This window comes from Ambystoma mexicanum, chromosome 4q, assembly GCF_040938575.1.
Source record: "Ambystoma mexicanum isolate Mex_15411 chromosome 4q, UKY_AmexF1_1, whole genome shotgun sequence".
In the NCBI taxonomy this organism is placed as follows: Eukaryota; Metazoa; Chordata; class Amphibia; order Caudata; family Ambystomatidae; genus Ambystoma; species Ambystoma mexicanum.
Window position 1 is genome coordinate 671,254,748 of NC_090928.1, and position 22,942 is coordinate 671,277,689.

Genomic DNA, 22,942 nt, shown 5'->3' on the forward strand with positions numbered 1-22,942 from the left:
CGCACAAATTATGAATCTGCTTAGAGGTGGAGCAAAAATAGGAACACCCTCTCTTTTACTCAATGCTATAGGTGAGCAGGAATGGATCAATTACTTTACTGAACTATTTGCAGACACTACTATTACTCCTCTTGTCTTACAACAAAGTAAAACTCTTGTAGCCAATTTAGTGATTGATATTCAAGATATTTGTCTGCAAATCAAACAAGTAAGCGCATCAAGAGCTCCTGGCCCAAATGGAATATCAAATGCAACCATAAAGACCCATCCAATTCAATGGTCACAAATCCTACATGTCATATTCCAAAATATAACACGAACGGGCACCATTCTAACATCTTGGATACAGTCCATCTTAATACCCATATTCAGAAAGGGAAACCGTAATAATCCAACCAATTATAGACCGCTGGCACTTTTGGACACTGCAGGGAAAATATATGCAAGGCTACTACTGAGAGATTTAACCAAATGGCTTAAGCAAACAAATATGCTAGACCCCATCAATCCGGATTTGTGAGTGGCATGGGAACGGCGCCAAACTTATTTATAGTATCAGCCTTAAACAAACAGACGATAGCGAATAAACAACCAGTATGCATCACCTTTATAGACTTTAGACAAGCGTTTGATTCCATCTCACACATTTTGTTATGGGATAAGCTGAAATCAGCCGGTTGTCCCCCCTATATGCTGAATTTATAACAACTATTTTACAGCGGGACCAGCATTCGTGTAAAGCTTAATAGCAAAGGTCTGTTATGTTCCCCATTAATACTTGCCGTGGCCTCGAGCAAGGATGCATCCTTGCATCCACTTTGTTCAACTTCTATATCAGAGATATTGGGAAACATCTTGCTTCAGTCAAACATTTCCACCCAGACTAGGCACGCATCCAATAGCATGGCTATTATACACGGACTATCTCATTTTAGTAGATCAGACCCCGAATGGCCTTCAAAGATCACTTGGTGCCCTTAAAGTTTTTACTCTAGAGAATAATTTAAGAATACATATATCCAAATCTAACACTTTAAAGATCAAGTCAGCTGGAGTGAAAAGCAAAACATCTAGAAATAATTGGTCTATTAGCAAAACTCTGCTCTTAATAGTACATGAATACAAGTATTTGGGTGTTAGTATAAATGATAATAAACCGTATAAAACAGAAATTAAACAGAAAATGGCAATGCTATGCTCTCAAGCTAAATTGATCCATCACACGTATGGCAAATATTCTTGCATACCAGTCCTGACGTTTTACAAAGGTTTGTTCCTGCATTACTATATGGAGCTCAATCGAACCTCACAGAAAGTCAGCCAAATTGAGACTATCTAGAAGGTCTCTTCTGGAAGACACTACTAAAGTTGCCTAATAGCTTCCCAATTGCAGTAGCAAGATACGAGTTAGGATTGATCTCTCTCAAAGAAAGTGTGAAATGGAATTCCTTATTATTATACAGGAAATGCTTGATGAAAGACACATTCAAATCAACCATTATATCCTTTATGTTGCATACTCTTGAGACCAGGTCGAGCAAAATGATAAATATTTGGGAAGAACAGTGTAAGGGAAACCTGTAGAGAGCTGATATAGACAACCCTACACTAATCAAACCCTAATCGTGCCAAATGCAATTTTTGGTACAAAGATTGAGCTAATACAAGGATAAAATGTGAACAGTATAAAATTCTTAAAACCGGGCTATTTATTCCGAAAATGAATAACCAAATTCCGAAATATTTCCTGATGTAGCTATCCGCATGCAAATAATGAGGCTATGATTTAATCTTTGGCCTACTAGAGATGTCATAGCAATAAGATCTAAAGAGAGCAATGCCACAAACAATTGTAGATTTTGCAACAGAGAAAACCAAGCAAAAAACGTATTGTTCCACTGCCAGGTGCTATCGAAATTAAGGAAGGAGTACTTCCACAAATTGTTTCAGGAGTATCGCTCCCTAACACTCATAGATATGTGGGCTTTAATTTTAAATGCCAACCACGTCTCTCCACGATTAAATATTTGTTAAAATTAAAATTGTGACACCAACAAGGAGCATGAGCAAAGAACTTGAAAATGATCATCCTTGCTGCGAGTAAACTAAATGACCTGTTAATGAGATATTATAAGCGAGGCTGCATGAGACAATGTAATGATCCATATGAGAATGTAATTTATGTTCATATGATAAAATGATACTCTAATTGTTTATAGCATTTAGGCTATATCTCATTTAACAAAGCTCTACACATAATTGGTTACCATCCTTGAAAATATGTAAATCCTGAAACTTTCCATTAATAATTCCTATTAATTTGGTTTTACTTAAATTTAATAAAGGAATGTATGGGATACATTACTCACCATAATCGTATTTCTGATGCTTGTATCTGCTTAGATTCACATGCTGTGCATAGGCCGACATCTGGTGGAAGCTGCAGAGTATTACAGTTTGTTTTTCGAAACTCGAAAAGGGGCATCGAACTAGGGCGTGTCAGTAATACTATCCCTAGTGTGACATCCACTGTACCCATGATCGTTCATGTGTGTAGGACCCTCAGATTGTAGAGTCACCTGAGTACAGAGTATCCAAGCAGATAGATAGATAAGACTACAAGCATCCATGCGCCTTCTCTCAGAGGGGAGAAAGGTCGGGCGCATGTGAATCTAAGCAGATACAAGCATCAGAAATACAATTACGGTGAGTAATGTATTCCTTCTTTGGCTTGTGGAATCTGCTTAGATCACATGCTGTGCATAGATTAGCGAGCAGTGTTAGAAGAAGGAGGTGGGATGTAAGAAGGGTCATGAACGAACAAATGTCTTAGAACCGCTTGTCCCACTTGAGTATCTGTCTTGGAATGCGTGGCAATGCAGTAGTGCTGAGTAAAAGTGTGAATAGAGCTCCATGTAGCTGTTTTGCAAATGGTGTCAAGGGGTACATTTGCAATGAAAGCCAGAGTGGCCCCCGTGCCTCTTGTAGAGTGGGCCCTTGGCGTAAAAGGCAGAGTCTTATCCGAAAGGGAGTAACACAGCTGGATACATTTGACTATCCATTTTGAGATGGCACCTTTAGAGACGCGATATCCTTCTCTGCCTGTAGCTACGGAGACAAACAGTTGATCTGTCTTTCTTAGCGGTCTGGTCTTGTCTACGTAGTGGAGGACCGCTTTTCGCACATCTAGTGTGTGTAGTTTCACCACAGCAGAGCTTTTGGGTTCTTGGAAGAAGGCTGGTAGCTCAATGGACTGGTTAACATGGAATTTTGAACTGAACTTAGGTGAGAACCTAGGGTGAGTTCATAGAACCAGTTTATCCTTATGAACAGTAAAGAAAGAATCCTGCACTGACAGAGCCTGAATTTCACTGACCCTTCTTATGAATGTAATGGCTATTAAGAAGGCAGTCTTATAAGTCAGGTGTTTGAGACTAGCTTTATGCATGAGTTCAAAGGGGAGTCCCATGGGTTTAGCATGCACCACATTAAGGTCCCATCCTGGTGGTGGGTTAGAAATTGGAGGGTGGAGTCTCTTCACCCCTTCCAAAAAGGCTTTGACAACTGGCACCTTCAACCATGACACCTTGTTATGGGAGGTGGTGTAGGCTGACAGCGCCGCCAGGTGTACCTTGAGTGAATTAAATACCAACCCTGCATCCAGTAAGTGGAGCATGTAGGATTCAATATTGGAAGGAGTGCAATCAGCTGGGTTGATTTGTTTATTCTGGCACCAAATAACAAATCTATTCCACTTATCAAAGTAACAGTGTCTTGTGTTCGGTTTCCTTGATTCTTATAGGATATCCATGTATCTCTGTGGTAAATTGAGATGGCCAAACTCTATGACTTCAGGAGCCATGCTGCCAAGTTCATCGAGTTGGGTTGAGGATGCACTGTTTGTCCTTCGTGCTGGGAGAGTAGGTTGTACCAGCACAGGATTCTGATGGGTTCGCACACTGCCAATTTGCGCAGGTGCGTGAACCACGGTTGTCTCGCCCACATGGGAGCAACTAGGATGAGCATCATCGATTCCCTGTGTATCTTGTTGACCACCTTCCTCATCAGAGGGGTTGGTGGAAAAGCGTAGGCAAACATCCCTGACCAATTCCTCCATAGAGCGCTCCCCTTGAAGCCTGGCTGGGGGAACCTGGATGCGAATTGTGGGCATTGTCTGTTTTCGCTTGTGGCAAATAGGTCTACAGTGGGGAAACCCCACTGAGAGAAGAGATCTTCTATGACTTCTTCGTGTAGACGCCATTCCTGTTCTTCTGGGAGGGGATCTCTGCTCAAAGCGTCCGCTAGTGAATTGAGATCCCCTGGAACATGTTGAGACGACAGGTAAATGTTCTGTCTGAGTGCCCATATCCAAATTTTCTGGGCAAGCCTGGACAGATTTGGCGAACGAGTGCCCCCCTGTTTGTTTATGTAAAACATTGCAGTCGTGCTGTCCGTTAGGATCTGCGCTGACAGGTTCGATAGGTGGGGTTCGAACACTCAAACCGCTCTGAAGACTTCCAGAAGCTCTAGCAGGTTGATGTGATTCTTGGCCACTGTGTGAGACCAGAGGCCCTGAGCTGTGTGGTGAAGGAGGTGTGCTCCCCACCCTAACAGGGACGCGTATGTAGTGACTACGGCCTGTATTTCTGGATCAAAAAAGGGTTTCCCCTTTGACAGGTTCTCTCTCTTCCACCAGCGAAGACTGTACTAGTTTTGGCGAAACGACCACTAGATCGTCCAACTGACCACTTGCCTGAGACCACTGTTTCCCCAACCATTCCTGCATGGGTCGCATGCGCAGGCGCACGTGGGGAACCAGGTAAATACATGACGCCATCATGCCTAGCAAACGCATCGCTTTGCGAACCCTTATCTGACAAACGGACTGATATTGAGGAATTTGCAGTAATAGATTCCGAATTCCTTCCTCTGATGGAAAGGCCAACCCCTCTTGAGTGTTTAGGACAGCTCCTAGGAGCTGTTTGGAGGTGCTTGGCACCAGGCTTGATTTTTTCTTGGTGATAGAGAAGCCCAATTAGAAGAGGAGGTCGATCGTTCTTTGAAAGTTGGATATGCAAATTACAGGGGTTTCCCCTGTGATGAGCCAGTCGTCCAGGTAAGGATACACTGGGATTGCCTCCCTGCGTAGGTGCCCGGCCACCACCGCCAGTACCTTGGTGAATACCCTTGGAGCCGAGGCTATACTGAAGGGCAGCACCTTGGACTGGTAGTGCTGACTGTCCACCTTGAAGCGCAAGAATCTTCTGCGCGCTGGGAACATGGAAATATGAAAATAGGCATCTTTCATGTACAATGTTGCCATGTACTCTCCCTTTTTTAGTAGGGAGATTACTTCCTGAAGTGTAGTCATGCGAAATTTTTGGGGCTTGACATACTTGTTTGCAGGGCGTAAGCCTAGTACTGGGCGCATTGTTAGATTTTTTTTTGGCACAAGGAAGTAAGCTGAAAAAATACCCTTGTTTACCTGGTTGCCCGGGAAGAGTTCTTTCGTGTCCTTTGCGAGAAGAATGACGATCTCCTCGAGGAGGATTCTTTGGTGCTCCAAGGAGCGTATTTTCTGTCTTGGAGGATGGTCATGGGGGCGTTCCAACAGTTTGATGCAGTATCCCGCAGACACTGTGGACAGCACCCATCTGCCAGAAGTGATCCCTTCCCATGCGTGGGTGAAGGTGGAAATGCACCCCCCTACCGGGGGGGGTCATGGGAAGGGACCCGGAGCGGAATGTCACTGTTTGTTGGGGGGTGTAGCGCTTCTACCTGGGCTGCCTCTCTACCACGGCCCCTCTTTTGACCTCTGGCGAAACTCTGTGAAGCCTGTTGGTTGCCTCCGCACGATGCCCGTTGCCCTTGAAAGTAATTAGACCCTCTCTGTGAATTTTGGCCTCGAGAGCGACGAAGATTATTATTCCCTCGTTGGTTTGTGGGTTTATTTGTTAGTTGTCCAAGGGACTTTAGGGTATCATATTCGCCCTTGGCTGTTTTGAGTTCATCCTCCACCGCTTTCCCAAACAAGACATTTGGTTCGACCGGCATGTCGATGAGTGTGGCTTGGGTCTTGGGTTTAAACCCCGACTGCCTCAGCCAAGCATGTCTCTTGATGACTGTGCTCTCTGCGATGAGCCGGCCTGCATTGTCTGCTGCGTCAAAAGTCACCTTGAGAATGCATCCAACGCAATCTGGGACAACTGGCTCTTTAAAGGTTCAGGTGCGGAAGCAATGAGGGCAGCCACCTGTTCCCATTGGTGACAGTTGTAACTTGCCAGCAGAGTGGTGGTATTCTTGCCTGGTAAGCGGAAGTGGAAGCCACTTTTCTTCCTAGCCCATATATCTTTTTGCTCTCCTTGTCTGGGGGAGCTTCAGAGGATGCTAGAGGTGTCCCCGCCCTTTTCCTGGTGGTTGTAACCACCAATGAGTCTGGTTTAAGCTGACCCCTTATATAAAGTGGGTCGGAGGGGGCGGCCCTGATTAATTTCTCTATTCTTGGGTTGACTGCCCGGGTAAGATTAGGGGTGAGCAGAGAGGGATCAATTCTGTGTTGAATGGACTTCAGAATTGGTATGGCTTGGGCAATGGACTTTCTATCCCCCATAATTTGCTCTGCAAAGTCCCTTTCTTCTTGAGCCCCCTGAGTGTCTATCTGAAAGTGGTCTGCAGCTCTAGCTAAGACCTCGTTCAGTAGTGGCCGATTGTACACAGGTCAGTCATTCACCGGTGGGTCCTTGGGAATAGGGGAGTCGAGACTATAGGCCTCTGCCTCGTCTTCCTCCTCCTCATCCTGGTCCTCATCGTCTCCATAATATTCAACCCCTGCCTGGTCATCTAATATTTGTATGTCTGGATCTTCACCATACTGATAAGGTTCAATAGTGAGTGGGTCTGAAATCAGGCCCTGAACTGGAGCCTCAGTACGGGGTCTCTTACTAGGAGGTAGAGGGTCTTTGGATCCGGAAGGAGTAGAGGTAGCAGGGGTATTCTGATAGCTCAGGAAGTAATCAGGATTTTTCTCGTAAAAACTTGCCATAAAAGACATTCTCCTCATCACTCTGTCGATGTCTTCAGAGCTCCATTCTTTGGAACTGGGAATGACCACTTCCTGCTGGGGTTCATCTTCTATTCCCATATCCTGTGGAGTGGGAGGGACAACTTTAGGCCTAGTGACAGGGTGCCGTGTCTTGGACTTCTCAGAAGATTTATGTTTCTGGTGTTCAGAAGCTTTTTTCTGTTTCCCCCCTTTTCCATGTGTAGAGGCATGTTTTTCCTGACTCTTTGGCTTTCCCAGAATCTTTTGACGCCTGGCGTCAAGATTCGGAGGTGGGTTCACTAGGTTCTGGAGTCTTAGAGGAGGGACGTCGAGACTCGGAGGCAGACTTAGAACGAACTGCCGGAGTCGACTTTGAAGGTGCTGCTTGGGGGTGGAGGTCGGATTCGTCTTCTGACGACCATACCTCTGTGACCTTAATTAACGTGGCACTTTTAGGAACCGTAGATGGTTGTCTGTGTGTCATGAGGCGACCGTGACCTGGAACGCCCAGAGGACACCGATTCTGCGGACCGCTTTCTTTGTGCCTTTTTCCGCCAATCACTCGACACGCGTGTCGAGTCTTGGGTGGGGTTAGTGTGTTTTAGATGAAGGTGTATGGGTAGCGCTCTTGCTGTCGGGTGTGGTCCCCATAACTGCCCCGCCGGACAGTCCTCTGAGGTCGGGGGCTTGCGCTCGGGTGTCTAACGACACCCCTGTGCCCTCGCCGTCGGATACGGTGGCATTGCTGTCATCACTGAAGGAACCCACCGCGTCCATGGCCTCGAGCTGCCTGGCGTAATGGGCCCAACGTTTGGTGGAGAGGTCCTTAAGTGTTTTAGCTTGAAAGAGCTTACACACTCTGCAATTTTCTTCGGGGTGGTCCCTAGGCAGACACAGATTACAGGAGTTATGCTTATCTACCCAAGGGAATTTACGGTTGCACTTTGGGGCAGAATTTAAATGGAGTACTCTCCATATGTTAATATATGGCAGCGGGCGAGTGTATGTAGGAAAATAAGCGAGTGTGAGTATGTCCACCCCCCACTCTTCCTACTTGCAGGGCCGAGGCCAGAGGCCTTCCGAGGCCCAAAGTCTGTCGTGCAGTCTCGACGGCTGTTTGTTCTCCAGTACCGGGGTCTATCTTCGCAGTCTCAATGTGGGATTTGAGGAACTGGAATTTTAGATTAATTTATGATAAATGGCTGACAGAAAGGGAACTCTGCAACTATGCTTCCGACAAGTATGGCGGAAAAAAACAATCTGAGGGTCCTACACGCGTGAGGGATCATGGGTACAGTGGACGTCACACTAGGGATAGTATTACTGGCACGCCCTAGTTCGACGCCCCTTTTCGAGTTTCGAAAAACAAACTGTAATACTCTGCAGCTTCCACTAGATGTCAGCCTATGCACAGCATGTGATCTAAGCAGAGCGCACAAGTTATGTGCTTTTGGTAAGTGTGTTAAACAGCACCCTCAGTGCAGTAACACAGGGGTGTCATAGTGACCTCCAAACATAGACTCCATACCCTGGGACTGACTACTGTCTCCCAGGGCATGTAAAGTCACCATTGGCTTTACTAGTCTTAAATTGTGTACAGAACCAGTACAAACCATCATATTGTGGAAGTACTGGTAGGGGTAATTAGATTGCCCCTGGGTCTGTTTTTCGAGGGCGCACTGTGCAGTCCCCCCTTGTCGAGTTTCTGGCTGGTGGCAGTGGATACCACACGAAATATTCCACCGGAATATTTCCTATGGGATTTTCCCATTCATTTTAAATGCACCACTTTTTGGTGCAATGTTAAAGATACCACTGGGTTATTTATTTAATATTTATTCCCCGGTTGGGTCTTTTTGCCAGGACTCGGTTTTAAAATGGCGTTTGTGTTCGCCTCTGAAACCCTAACCCAAGTCGAGCCCTTTGTTCCACTTTTGGCGGGCTTCTGCACAGAAGCCTCCAGAAGTGGTGCTACTCTGTCTGGGTCTACAGGATGTGTGGGAGGGGGGAATAGGCATCCTGGACTGAGTTGCCTTGGCAACTCAAGTCGCACTCTTGTGTGCTTGGCCCAGTGGTGAGCCGCCCGGCTCACCACTTAGCATGTTTGACTGACAGCTAGGCTGATGAATGGGGGTTTTCTGCATAAAAGCAGGGCTTTAGGGACTGGAACTTCAGAAGTCGCCACAGGACCTAAAGAATCCGAAAAGGGGAGAATCTGAGCCATCTACAACGACGACACCACCGGTGGAGCCCTGCTGTATGAAACTCACCACTTTCCCGACGAGAGAGAAGATCTTCTTCCAGGAGAGTCTTCTTCCCTTTGAGCTGGTGGGACCAACCAGTTCGCCTTTTTTCGCCTCCTGGATCATCTCGTGGTCGAATCGCCTGTGCCAAGCACGCCGACGGTTGGATAGCCACGCTTCACCACTACCGCGAAAAAAAGGGTAGTACCTTTTAACCGGGAAACTCCGCGGCTGGTTTCTTCCCTGGCAGTGCAACGACCTCCAGCTTTCCTCCATGTCGAGATCCTCTCTTCCCCTGGACGAAGCCCCGACTTGCACCAGCTGCCAGGAACAACTGCCCCTGCTGGAGCTTTCTCACCATTTCAGGTACTGTGTCCCACCTGGTCTCCCTTGCAACAGACTGTCCAAGGTGTCCCGTAAATCCTTGACTCTCTATCCTGGGGTGACCTTGGACCTGTTAACATTACCTTTCTAACATGATCCAACCTCTTTTTGACTTTCCTGCAAAGATTTTGAGTGCATTTCCACTGTGTGATCTTGGGCACATTCCGCCTTGCTCTCTCCAAGAGTGGGCCTGACCTATGAACTTTTTGCTCTACAGTAGACCCTGCCTTTCTTGACTTGCTGTGGTTTCTTAAAAGAGTTGGTACTGTGTGATTTTCCTATTCTGCCTTTTCTCTCCCTTTTTTTAACAAATTATTGGAGTGCCATCTATGGTTACGCGCTCACCTCTACTTTGCTAAATAAGTGGTGTCTTATCCTAGACTTGTCAAATAATTAATTAGGGAGGGGTATATATTTCTATTGACTGTGTTTGAACTTGCTTGACATATTAGTGCCAGTGTATTTTTACAAGTGTGTTTTTAAATAAATAATTATATACTTTTATACCAAAGCTCTGGTCAGTGTTTGCTTGTGCTACTGTATTTTTAGCCCTATCGTGTATACTCTATATACTGCCTAACTCTTCTTGAGAGAAGTCTGACTGCTCAGCCACAGCTACCAGGTAAATCTGGGTGGTGCAGACTGCTACCAATTGGGTTTACTGATAACACCTGTAGTCTTAAACTTTTTGCAGTGGTCCCTAAGGGAACTGCACAGGTTTCTGCCTAACACCGAATACATAGGGCATGATTTTATCAGACAAAAATTATCCCTGCAGGCTGCAGCGACAAGCCCACCTCGTTTATAGGCAAAAACCGAATTTTATTCCCTTGTTACATGACTGTAATTGTTTCTATTACTAAGTGGAGCAGGAATATCTTCCCCGAGTTGAGGACATATCTCCTCAAACCGCTCACTGGAACTAAGACTCTAAATGGAATTATGGGAGTTGTAGTCCTGGGAAGCCATGGAGCCATAGAGAGACAATGTCATCCTCAAGGGACTGTAAGGAACTCATGGTGGCAACAGTAAAGATACAAGTGATCACAGTTCAAGGGTGTTCATTGAACTTTATAATGGGTGAGATAAACGCCTAATCTAAACCTTAATTTAAGATGGGAGCAAGATATGGCCATCAAATAATAATAATAAGGCAGTCCTAGCTAGTGGCGTCTTCTCAAATAAAAATAAAAAATATATATAAATATAAATAAGGGCCTAAACTAAAAAATAAATATTGCCAATCCTTACTATTAAATTACAAAAAGAGTGTGGGATAAAGTTCACCAGAAAAGAAAGAAGTGTTCACAACATGATAAGTCAGGATGGTATGGCTGGGTCTCCATTCCCTACATTTGAAGCATGGGAAAAGGCGGGACTCTCGAGCACAGCACACGCCTTGGCCTCATCGGCACGAGGTTCACAGTTCCAGTTCAATATTATCAAAACCATCAGAGGCTAAGTCTCTTCCCAGAATAAAGTCTCTCGCCAGAAAAGGGTTGCTGATTGAAAATAACTAACAGACAAATAAAAGGTTCCTTTGGTACTCTTGTACCTTGGGCTATTGCTCTTCGACCCTGGGATCTCCCCCCCCATCAGGCTCAGATCCCGCTTGCAAACTGGGCCTCCCTCCGTTGGGTTCACTACGGCCTTCTAAATATTGCCTGTGATATTCAAATGGGTTTATTCTTGTCGACACAATGTTTGCGGGTGTATTATTCTTGATTCGCAAAGAACATACAAACAAATGTTCTCTCAGTGGTCTTGCACCTTGGGCGATTGCCTTTCACCCCGAGAATCTCCCTCTGTCAGGCTCACATCCTCCTTGCAAAGCTGGGCCTCCCTCTGTCGGGTTCACTACGGCCTTTCTTTAGCACAGTTGTATTTCTATCAGAGTTCATGTGTTGCTCGTTCTCATCAGAAAGCAGGGTTTTCCTCATCCTAGCTTTCTTTCGGCATCCCTCTGCCGAGTTCACACTTGCCTTATTCAACAGTTAACAATCTTATCAGAAAGCGGGGTTCCCGTCCCCTAGCTTTCCTCTGACAATGGGTCAGAGACTTTCGATTGTAGAAAGGATTTGACATGACCCTTGTAGGACCACTTTGACGCCTCTTGCCAACCTTTTCAAGGGCCTTTTGGTTCTTGTAGTTTCAAAGAACAGGTCCCGGTCAGAGACTTTCGAATGAGCGCCCATGTGGCGCTGGACCCCTCTGCACCTGGACCTCACGTGGGTTTTCTTTAAAGTTCAAACACATACACAAGTTTTCTCTTTCCAGATTCCTGGCATTCAAAATGTTGCTACTTGCAACCTTGGGCTCAACACAGTTCAGTTTGCTATCAGCTTCCTCCAACTCACCGCCTGTGCTGAACCGTTGACCTCTCCTGTTCTGCACGCCAGCTGAAACTCCTGGTCGTATGCTTCTCCTTTCGGAGGCTTCGCAGGTCTGAGTTGAAAAGGGCAAGTGAAATTCCTCCTTCGTCGTCCTTCCAGGTCTCACCATCTTTCTTCTCCATTTGAACTGCTGGTTTGATGTCATTGTCTCCTCCTGCATTCGACCTTGCTCGAAGTGTGCTTTCGTGCTCTGCCTTTTATCCCTGTGGGGAAGGTAAAGGGCCGTCAGATGTGCATGGTTACTGTCAATTGCCTGACTCTGCCTGACCCATGTGTTGAGACACGTCAGGTAAACTGCTCTGGTGTTAGTCTGTTGTCTGTTACCGTGCAAGAAAGTGTTTGTGTGGGAAAAGGGGTGGGGGTAGAGCTTCTAAATATCCTACAGGGTATGAGGGGGAAAAGGTGCTACAGGGAAGGGGATACTGCATCTCAACCCTCAGTGTGCCACTTCCACTACCCAAAGACCCCTCACCCAAGTGATCCTCCCACACTGGTCCACCCCCCAGGAACTGGATCCAATAGCAATGGCCGTGTCCTCGCCACCTGGACGACAGATCCAGGGGACTAGTAAATGCGACAACTTTGGGTTTCTCACAGAACATATGTGTACTTGTTTATAGTTATGCTTTACCTTGTGTCTTGGGAATGGGTGTGAAATGAAAAAAAATGAAGAAAAGGTTTTTAACCACCAATCATTGTAGGAGTGTTTGTGAGTCACAGAGTCTCTGTGTCGTGCTCAGGAGTTACTTGGAGAGCCTAAATGCTCCACTCACCCTGCAATACACTCACCATGGGGTTTCTGATATACAAAAAGGTTCAGGTATATACCACAATTGAAAACATCAGGTGCTCTCCTGGGAAGGTGCAGTGCCATAGCACATCTCATTCACCATCAAGGGAAACAAAATGGGGATAAAAGGGTTGCACAAGTATACAGATGGTCCCATGTGAGAAGGAAACAACATTGCTCACAGTAAGGCTGAACTTGAAGTCCACGCTACATAAGGTAAAAACAGAGTAAAGCACTAAAAATGCAGGGAAGTAGCCAGGTATCCGTCTGGTAATTCTCTTGGATGGGAAGAAGAGTGTGGAAAACCACTAGCCATGTACAGGATGCAACTATCTACTAAATATTTTAATTGAAGGTCACTACTATAATACATGGTAAAGAAATGTCAAATGGGAAATTGCATTTTTTACCATAAACTGCCTGTCCAAACCATACCCTACAATTAGGGTAATTGGTATTTTTGTCAAATACTTTGCTTTAGTTGGCAGTTCTTTATTTCGGGTACCTGATAGATGTTCAAAGGAAAATAGTTTCTCTGTCCCACGATCTAAGTCTGGAACTTCCTTCCAATACATTTCCAGAGTACCCCTAACCTAAAGCCATTTAAAAACATCAACCTATTTCCTTTAAGGACTGAACTTGCAACAGAAGAGAGCAGGCCCTTGAGAAAGTTTGTTAGTTTGTTCTGCAGGTGCTTTCCATCACCATCATAACTTGAACATAATGTATACACTTTTTATACAAGCATCAAAATGACATAAAACTGTACAAACCAGGGAGAACAGTTGGAGACCCGACACAGTTGCGCTGGGTACTTGCAAAATCTATGTCTAAGTAAACCAAGATAATGGTATGTTGTATCTTTTTAGGAGTTGGCGACAAAGTTGCAAGTTGAGTGTAACAAATGTGTTAAAGCTTACATTAATGTCAAGAGGTTATCCAACAGAGATAATTACCAAAGCTCAGAAAGAAACTCACAAAATTGACAGGACCACTCTACTGACATCCAAGGTCCGGTGCAGTCGAACAGATGACACCAAAACTAGATTTGTAACCAGATTTAGCCAAGAGAGTCATAAAGTTCAAAAAGGGATCAAAAGACATTGGCACTTCCACAAAATTGACCCAGATATCAAACCATGGGTATCTGATCTACCCCTATTTTCCTTCAGAAAGTCGCTCACGCTTAAGAACATGCTTAGTCCACCATTCAGGAAACCTACTGCAACCTGCCAAACCAACTGGCTACTTTCATCCGAAGCCAGTGGTTTTCGTAAATGCGCGACATGCACTATGTGCCTATATGCCTATACCACCAACATGATGGATTTAGGGGACACAGACCAGCGCTGTATCAGATAATTCATTAATTGCTGCTCTAAATTTGTTGTGTATGGGATTACATGTGTCTGTGGCCACAAATATATAGGCAGCACTATTAAAGAGCTACGCAACAGGATTAGGGGTCTCTCATCCCTCTTGAGTTCTAGCCAGGCCCAGTGTTTTAAAAAACCGGAAAACCTCTAGGCACAAGAATAGACTAAAGCTTATCAGACCAGGCGTGTATGTTTTGGTCAAGTAATTACATAGAGTATTGATGTTCATACCCTGAGTGGAATATACAGCATATTAACGCTTTTTAGCCAGATATTCAATGGATTGTTAGCGATCATCATCTTTCTGTTTCCTCTCAAAATCAGACGCATACACTACCTTGACTGACTCCGGCAGTATATTCATGCCAATATTCACACAATGTTTTAAGACCAAATTCTGCATATCCTGGAACCAGGTACTGTGCGAACGACTTTCTGCATGTCGCATAGTTAGGCCTAGAAGGCTTCCTTTCTCTGGGTCACTAAAGCGGATAGATGCCCACAATTTGCACAGTGCCAGCCGCCATAATGTGTTTAAAGAGGGCAAACCAAGTTCCAGAGGGATCACTTCTACTGGAACTGCATACAGTAGGCCCAAGAGACATCATAATAGTTTCCGCTCAAGTTTAAGCCAGCATACCAAGCCCAGTGGTAGCGTTTCAAGTGCGTAGTTCCACAATTCTAGTGCTCACAACTCACAATTGCTGTACAAACCAACTTCACATGGACATTAATCAAATAAATGTGATGTCTGCACCCCAAAATCTTTCTGGAAATGTTTCCAAAACTTTTTTTCTACTAATAATAATATATGGTAACCATGCATCGATATATAGCTTACCAGAAAATGGATTCTTGCCAATTATTAAGACATTTGGCAATGACATCATGATCAGTTGTTGCAAGGTCTCCTGGGGAAAAAGATTAACATGTTTTATTTCTCCAAGATATAACAAAATGAAGACATAAATGGTACTAAATGGCTATTAAGAAACAGTTTTGTAAATGCAAACTTCTGGCAGTCCTGGACGCATCAATGTTTAAACATAAGTTAGAAATTCTCAAAACTTTCTGTGGAAGCTGCCGTTTTACATAAATGGACCATTTTGCATAACATGACATATTCTTGGCTTCTAGGCAGAGAATCAGATCACATCAAATGGAAAATAATGTGAGCACTCTAAGGAAAGTAAGAATATTTTCTAACTTCCATGAAACGTTTGTTTGACAAGAAAATCAAACTGAGAACCATACATCAGTTACATTGGCGATAACTTCGAAAATGTATATCAATGCTTTTTAAATTGTGATACTGACCAAGACAAGGCCCTTCCTTAATGTAAGTAGAAATTAAAGGAGGGCTTAGACAGTGTTTCACAGTTCAATATTTTCTGCATATAATAGGGTTTTGCATTTTCTTCTTGCAAAGTTTGTTTGTGATAGGTGCCGGTATCATAGTTACGTATTTTGGGGGATAACCTTCTCATAACCAACCTTTATTATTTATTTTTATTGTGTGATATAACTTTATCCATTACAACTTTACACACAAATCCATATACCAAAATTTTACAAACTATCTAAAAATCATTTTTGCAATTAAAAACAAAAATTCATTGATCGGCGTTAAGGGATAAAACATTAGTTAAAAGAAGTCTTTCACAAAATTCATCACTACAATCACGAGTTGCTCACTAGGTTCTAAGAGAAGAGTCCACCACAAATGTTCATAAATAAAAAATTGCCTATTTCTAAAATATAATTCAAACATAGCTTCATGAAAGTCACAAAGTGCAATGCATTCAATGATTAAATGTTTTACGGTTTCATTTGACACCGTACAGTAACGACATGAACGATCCACATTAGACATTCTGTTACAAACCCCCAAAACATCCTTTGTCAAGAAATGATTTAATTTCAAACATAACCAAAAATCCCATTTTTTTTTGCGGGATGTCTAATAAAACATTTCTGTACTCTGTTATATGGTTTAATGTCCAACACAAAATGCTTAAAGATTTTATACGATTCTAGACAAGATCTATTCGCAATCCAGTCGTTATCATACATTTTTTTTTAACCTTTGTAGGAGTGTATTCCAGACCGCGCAATGCTACATCATTAAGATGAAGAATAGTCAGAGAACCATTGATATATTCAGTGAGAGTAATGCAGTCACCTCGAGTAGCAGACGTATTTAACTTGTTTGGATAAAGTGTCCACCGGAGGGTAAAATATATTTCTTAGTAACTGCATTCTTCGCCAGGAGACCATGGCCTCCAAATAAACAAGCACCAAAATATGCCAAATCACGGCTAAGGGAATGCTCAGAGGGAGGGATAAAACACGCTTCCAAATTATTGATTCCACTTTCGACCACAACAAATGCTCCTCCCGTACCTCTGCCCCATAGGTCAATATGGGGACCAATATTTGATTGTACATTTTAATCACTGGGGCAAGAGAAAACCAACCATATATTTTGTCAAAAACTCTGACTTGGGTTGCAGCGAGATGGCTTTTAGTTCAAGGGCCAGATTTGCCAGAACCACCGATTTCTTGGCTTTAAACACTACACCCAAGTATTTAAATTCAGACACCTCCTCCATTCTTTGGCCATCAATGTAACAACAGAAGTTTGTTCTCCCAGACAAAGGCTTACATCGATTCATAATCAGGACCTTGGATTTGGGAACATTAATGTGCAACCCAAGGTCCTTGAAATATTCACCCAACACAGTCAAGGAGCTTTGCAAGCCCACTGCAGTATAATCTAATAAGACAACATCGTCTGCATATAGAAAATACTGCAATTTAATGGACCCCAATTTCAGTGGATTTGTGGTAATAGTACCTAAAGCAGCTCCTATTCCCATAATGTACAAATTGAACGTGCTAGTACACAGCCCTATTGAAGGCCATGTGCCGCATGATTTGATATATTATATGATGGTTATTTATAACGCGCTTAATACCCAGAGGTTTCTAAGCGTGGACCGGGGGATAGAACCTGTGTTGCTCTGTGTCGTCTTGCTTGTAAGGCGAGCACGTTGCCCCTAAGCTATCCTCCTGAGATAAATCCATTCAGCATAGTTCCCCCTTTGTTCCAGTCTGACCTTCAAACGGATCTGCATGTAGCTGCTCCAGGATACTGACCAAATATTCAGGGCAACCCCAGTCCCTTAACATCTTCCACAGAGGTAGGCGGTCTACACAGTTAAATGCCTTCGTAATATGCAAAAGGCCACATACAAGATATTCTTTGGCTGAAGCCCTTGTTTGGTCAACAGGCGGATTAGAAAACAATTGAGGTATGTGTTTGTAACCTTTCTAAAGCCAGACTGGTTAATATCAAAGATATTAACCAAAGTCCTCTGCCAAGCGTTCCAGAGCCTGCAGTAAGAATCTCAAAAAGATCTTGTATAGAGCATCCAAAGGGGAGATAGGGCGGTAGCTTGCAGGATCTGCTCTATCTCCCTTTTTAAAATTCACCACGACTATTGCCTCCTTCCAAGTCAGCGGAAACTGATGGCTCACCAAGACATTACAAAACAACTGCAATAGCACCTCCGCCCATATCAGTGGAGCAGACTTTAAAGTAAGATTCGTCAGCCAATCAGGGCTTGGGGCATCAGACTTTTTCTCTCTTTATTGCTAACAAAATCCCCTCAATATCAATTTCCAAATCCTCCCATAAGGGGGGAAACACCAGTGCCACACGGGAAGCCAAATCGGGGTCCGTCACCACGTCAACAAACCCATATAAATTGTGGAAATAAGCTTCCCATACTGGCTGTGCTTGCAAAGTTATTTGAGCGGCTTGTCCTCGAATTAGCCTCCAACAATTCGACAAGTCTCTTGAGCTTAAGGCAGATAACGTGCACTCAGCATCCTTTTGAAATATATAGCTGTGGCTTTTTAGCCAATTTCTATATGTTTGAGTTAGTTTCCTTATTAATATAAATGCTGCAGGCCCCAGCTTTTTGACTTTTCTAATGTATTCTCTTAATTTTCTTTTTGTTTGACTCACAGCTATGTTGAATTTGTGTGTAAAGTGTGGACATTTTGACTTTTGACTTTACATCTTGAGGGGTATTAGACAGTACAATATAGTCTGAAAATGTGATCCAAAAATGTCAGGGGACATAAAAAAAAACTCCCTCCAATAAATATTGTTCTACTTTGACATTAAAATGGACTGCAATTTTAGGGCACCACAAGATTGCCTGGTCTCTGGGTCTAACCTCAATAAGGGCCAAAAGGCTTTATCATAGGCCCCAACCTATTGATCCCTGCCAATAACATCAACAACTGCGAGTGATCACTCCCCAGAATGCATGTCACCTTCAAAACATGGAAGCTGGCTAGCATGTACTCTCAGGCAAACACGTAGTACAGAGTTGAACGATGGGTATCGCTAGACCAGGTATTTTGGCGGAATATCGCCCTCAATTCTGCTATTTAAAGGTTTTAAGTCACATCTGTCAAAAAAAAGAGTGCACCAATCTACTCTGGCATTCTGCGAGCATTGTCGAGCAATTCCTTGGTTGTACCAGGAAGCATCCAGACATTCTTAGTTAATAGCCCCCAGGAATGCAACTCCCACTTTTTTAGAGGCACAATAGGGTTCAATACACTTAATAATTCCTGACAGGAAGTCCACCAAACATGTTGAAACAGGATTGTAGTAAACATTTAACAAGATCAGCCACTTCCAGACAAAGTCTACACCATCCCACCAAATAATCTTCATGCCCAAGATGTCATTACGCCCCAAGAAAAGATTTTCCGCCCTTGAACCCAGAGACACCCCGCCAGGTACTAAGTAAATTGCCAAAAGGTCTTCCTTTTTGCCCTTTTTGTGCCGGCTCATGTAGAACAACAAAGCCATCCAAAACCGGGGTATCTAACATAAATGTTTCTTGTAGACAGATCAGAACGGCCCCATCCCAAATCCCACCATGGCAACAGAGATGGTGAAACCCATGCGTGTTACAAGAAAGCAATCTAATGCCTGTATTTCAATTAGAACCCCTTCGCCCCCATTTATGCTCTTCAAGTAAGTTAATCACGTGTGCCCAGTCATAGGATACTGAGCGCTTATCCTGAGAAATCGACCTTGCACCAGTGGTACTAGTGGTACCCACTTTACAATTAATCAGCAGGGGATCACGTGGAATAGACTCAGATCCCGCATTGCATTATTCCCTTTGTACATCAGGCAACACGTCTTCACAGACTTCGGACAGCAGGTAACACCTGTTACACAAACACTCTGGGCCTCATTACGAGTCAGGCGGAATGGGTTAACAGGTGCCACAAATGGATGCGGACCCGTTAAATCCATTCCGCCTGATTACAAGGTCCCCTCGCGGGACCCGGTAAGGACGCCTGGTAAACCCAGGCGTCCTTACCGGGTCCCGCGAGGGGACCAGGGAGCCAACAACGGGCCGGTCGTAATCGGCCCGTTGTTAGCTCCCTGCACCCATTCCCATTAAGCCCTCTGGGGGCTCAAATGAAAATGGGGAAGGTCCGGGCCCGGGTTGCCTGTAGGGGGAATTACCGGGCCCTCCAAACTCGGAATGGTCTGGTAATTCCCCATTCAGGGAACCCAGACCCGGTTTTGGTGGCAGCCATGCCGCCAATAGCGGCATGGCTACCGTCAAAGCCGTAATGAGGCCCTGTGACTCAGCCATCACCAATTTCTTAATTAGGTTTAGTTTAGTTTATTCATTTGTATTGCGCACCAGACCCGAGGGTATGAGGGCGCATGAGCAGCAAGGTGATTCAAAGTGTGACTGAAAACCCACTTTTAGCACATCCACCCATCTAAAGTCCACAAAATGTATTCTAGCAATCTCTCTTGATGTCAATGAATGTAATGATGGAATTTCTTTGAACAATTCCAGAATATATTGGCGATTCAGCGGGCATGCCCAGTTTACCTTAAACGTACGTTTAAGTGAAAAACGAGCTAGGTCTTTTTAGTGGCATCAATATGGTGGGGCAGAAATTCCCTTGCTGGTTCATGCTCGCCCATTGCCTCAGTCACCTGAGACAGCACCCGTACAAGCCAATGCATTGACCTCAATGGTAGGGCATTTCAATTACCCAGGTAGCAACAGTGGCTCTAAACCCAATTGTGGTGAGACGCACACTTCTGCTGACATCACCAACTCGACAGATGCCTCCACTACTACCACTGGCCCAAGGGCGCTGTCTGAGAGGCAGTGGACAAACAGTCATGAATAAAATATGCCTCCCCATGACGTTTTCCACCATTCACATTATAAATTCCAGATTCCATAATAAAACCCTCAATAAAATTCAAGTCTTTTAAAATTAAACGAACTTTACGCAGTTCCTGCAAACTCTGATCATGACCTCTGTCCATTGTGTCCACAATCCTGGATAGCACTGGGAAGGAAAACGCATCAATTATGGGCTCCTCCTGACACAAAGGCTGGTCATGGGGATACCTTGGTGTCAGAAACTGCTTGTCGTGGCTATGCAAAGTGCCAGCAATCTTTAAAGGAGATGAACATTCTGAAGAATCAGGCCATGGTTGATTAAAAAACGGTTGCACTTCCACTTGATTAGGAGAAAGCCCTGAATCTTCCCCATGAAAAGGAGACATGAACACCACCTTCCCTCTAGATTTGTGAAGAACCACCTCCTCCATGATACCCTGAGGAGTCCCCGGACAGGCAGCCAGGGGGACAGCGGGACCCTAAAGACAAGCGGACCCGCTTTGATAGTTCCAATGAAACTATCAGAGCCAACATTGATATGTCGGCGACAAAGTTGGAGTCAGCACAATCCAACAGGTCCTCCGGGTCCACATGACGAAGTTCTCAGCATGTGCTTTCATAGTGTTAGTGTGCAAGCACAGTTTTGGGGCAAGACACTTCCCCTGTGTTTAATAACAGCGCCAAGCTTTTACTCAGGGTTGATAAACCTGGAGTGGTCCCCGTGATCTCACTCTCTGTTGTCACAGTAGGTTTAGCACTTTCAAAACATGGGGCAGACCCTGCAACACCCTCATTGCCAGCTCCCTCCACAGACTCCACCTGCTGCCCCACGATGGGTTTTCCACTGCATTGCCCATGCATAATAGGGATACTGAGAAGGGATAGGGTCAATAGGGATATACAAGAAGGGCAAGAATCAGTACCTTTCAATGAAGCCTCAGCCGCTCACACTGTGGACAATCTGGTAACACCATCAGTCAAAAAGCCCTCTCCTAGTCAGGCCACACTGGCTCACGGGAACACAGAAATACACAGCGCACATCGCTCGCTTTTAAAGGCTGTCTCTTGGCATGGAAAGAAAAACAGGACTGGATCTGCTTGAATCTGTTGAAACGGAAAGAGCGGAAACACACAGCGCACACTGCGCGCTCCACTTGTAAAAGCCTTTTTAAAGGCTGCTTCCTGGCATTGAAAGAAAAACAGGACTGGCTCTGCTTGACTCTGTTGAAGCGGAAAGAGCAGAAACACACAGCGCACCAACCTTTATTATCCAGAAACATCAATTAGATGATAAATACAGTTATCTTAGTTGTTTTTAACCAAAAATCAATGAAAACAATACATGTTACTAAGCACAGAGCTTCCACATTATATAAAGATAAATAGGTTTCTCTCCCAATTGTGTCAAGGCATTTCCGCCTTTGTGAAGCACAATTTCACACAAAAACAGCTCAGTTACCATTTCTGGTTCTGGGTCAAGACATTTATTGCATCTAAAACCAAAACTAATTTGTTCATATTGGGCCTCATTAGGACCAAGGCGGTAAGGGGTTTACGGCGGCGTAAACAGCGCCGACCCTTACCGCCTGATTCCGAGGTCCCTTAGCGCCATGGAGGTTTTAACACCTGCTTTTAGCAGGTGCTAAATTCCATGGCGCTAAGGGACCTTGTTGTTAATTACGCCACCGTAATTTACGGTGGCGTAATTAACGCCTTCCCCACTCCCATTATGCCCTATGGGGCAAAAATGGGAATGGGGAAGGGTAAATGGGGACTTACCGCCCCACTCACCTCGGAATGGGGCGGTAAATCCGCCAACCACCATGGCGTAAACGTAGTTTACGCCATGGTGGTAAAGGTACGACCCAGGCGGTAACTTACCGCCTGGGTCGTAATGAGGCCCATTGAAGGCTATATGTTCGCCCTGGCTGTCTCTGTAAACCCCTTGAAGGAAATAAGTATTTGCAAATATTTTGAGTGAAAGAACTATAATGCACCCCTCTCTGCTGCTATAAAAAGCTATTCTGGGGGTTAGTGTTGATGAAAATGAATGTGGACTTCCACGCGTTTTTAATGTAATCCTGCCTGGGCTTTGAAAGGATTTTGGAAGGATTTACCAGCATAATTTCCAATGTTTACTGCTGCCTGTTAATTACCCTGGTCTGAGAGTCTGCTTTGGTGGCAATTCCGGTTGTGTTGTCACAGGTTTTAATGCAATCCTACTGGCTTGCAGTCATAAATATGAAAAAGAGTGATATCCATAACGTCTGACCCCTATTGTTTTTTTTGTTGATGTACAGCTTCTACCTGCCTTGATGTTATGTTATGTTACTTTGCATTTATATAGCGCATTATGTACCATTGGTATGATCTGTTACCCCACCCCTACACACACACACCTTTAATTTTTATAGTTTTTTTTTAAGTTCTTTAATAACTGCTACATTCCGTATTTGTTAC

The 22,942-nt window shown here is 44.3% G+C and overlaps 1 protein-coding gene across 5 annotated transcripts in view; it reads right to left on the reverse strand.

Moving 5' to 3' along the window:
- Positions 1-22,942, reverse strand: part of CCDC88A (coiled-coil domain containing 88A) — a 2,139,415-nt gene that overhangs the window by 1,842,579 nt on the left and 273,894 nt on the right. For all 5 annotated transcript variants that reach the window (XM_069608255.1, XM_069608254.1, XM_069608253.1 and 2 more), the window contains exon 4: positions 15,070-15,139. In XM_069608255.1, the coding sequence (XP_069464356.1) occupies positions 15,070-15,139 (70 nt within the window). The remainder of the gene's footprint in view (positions 1-15,069; positions 15,140-22,942) is intronic.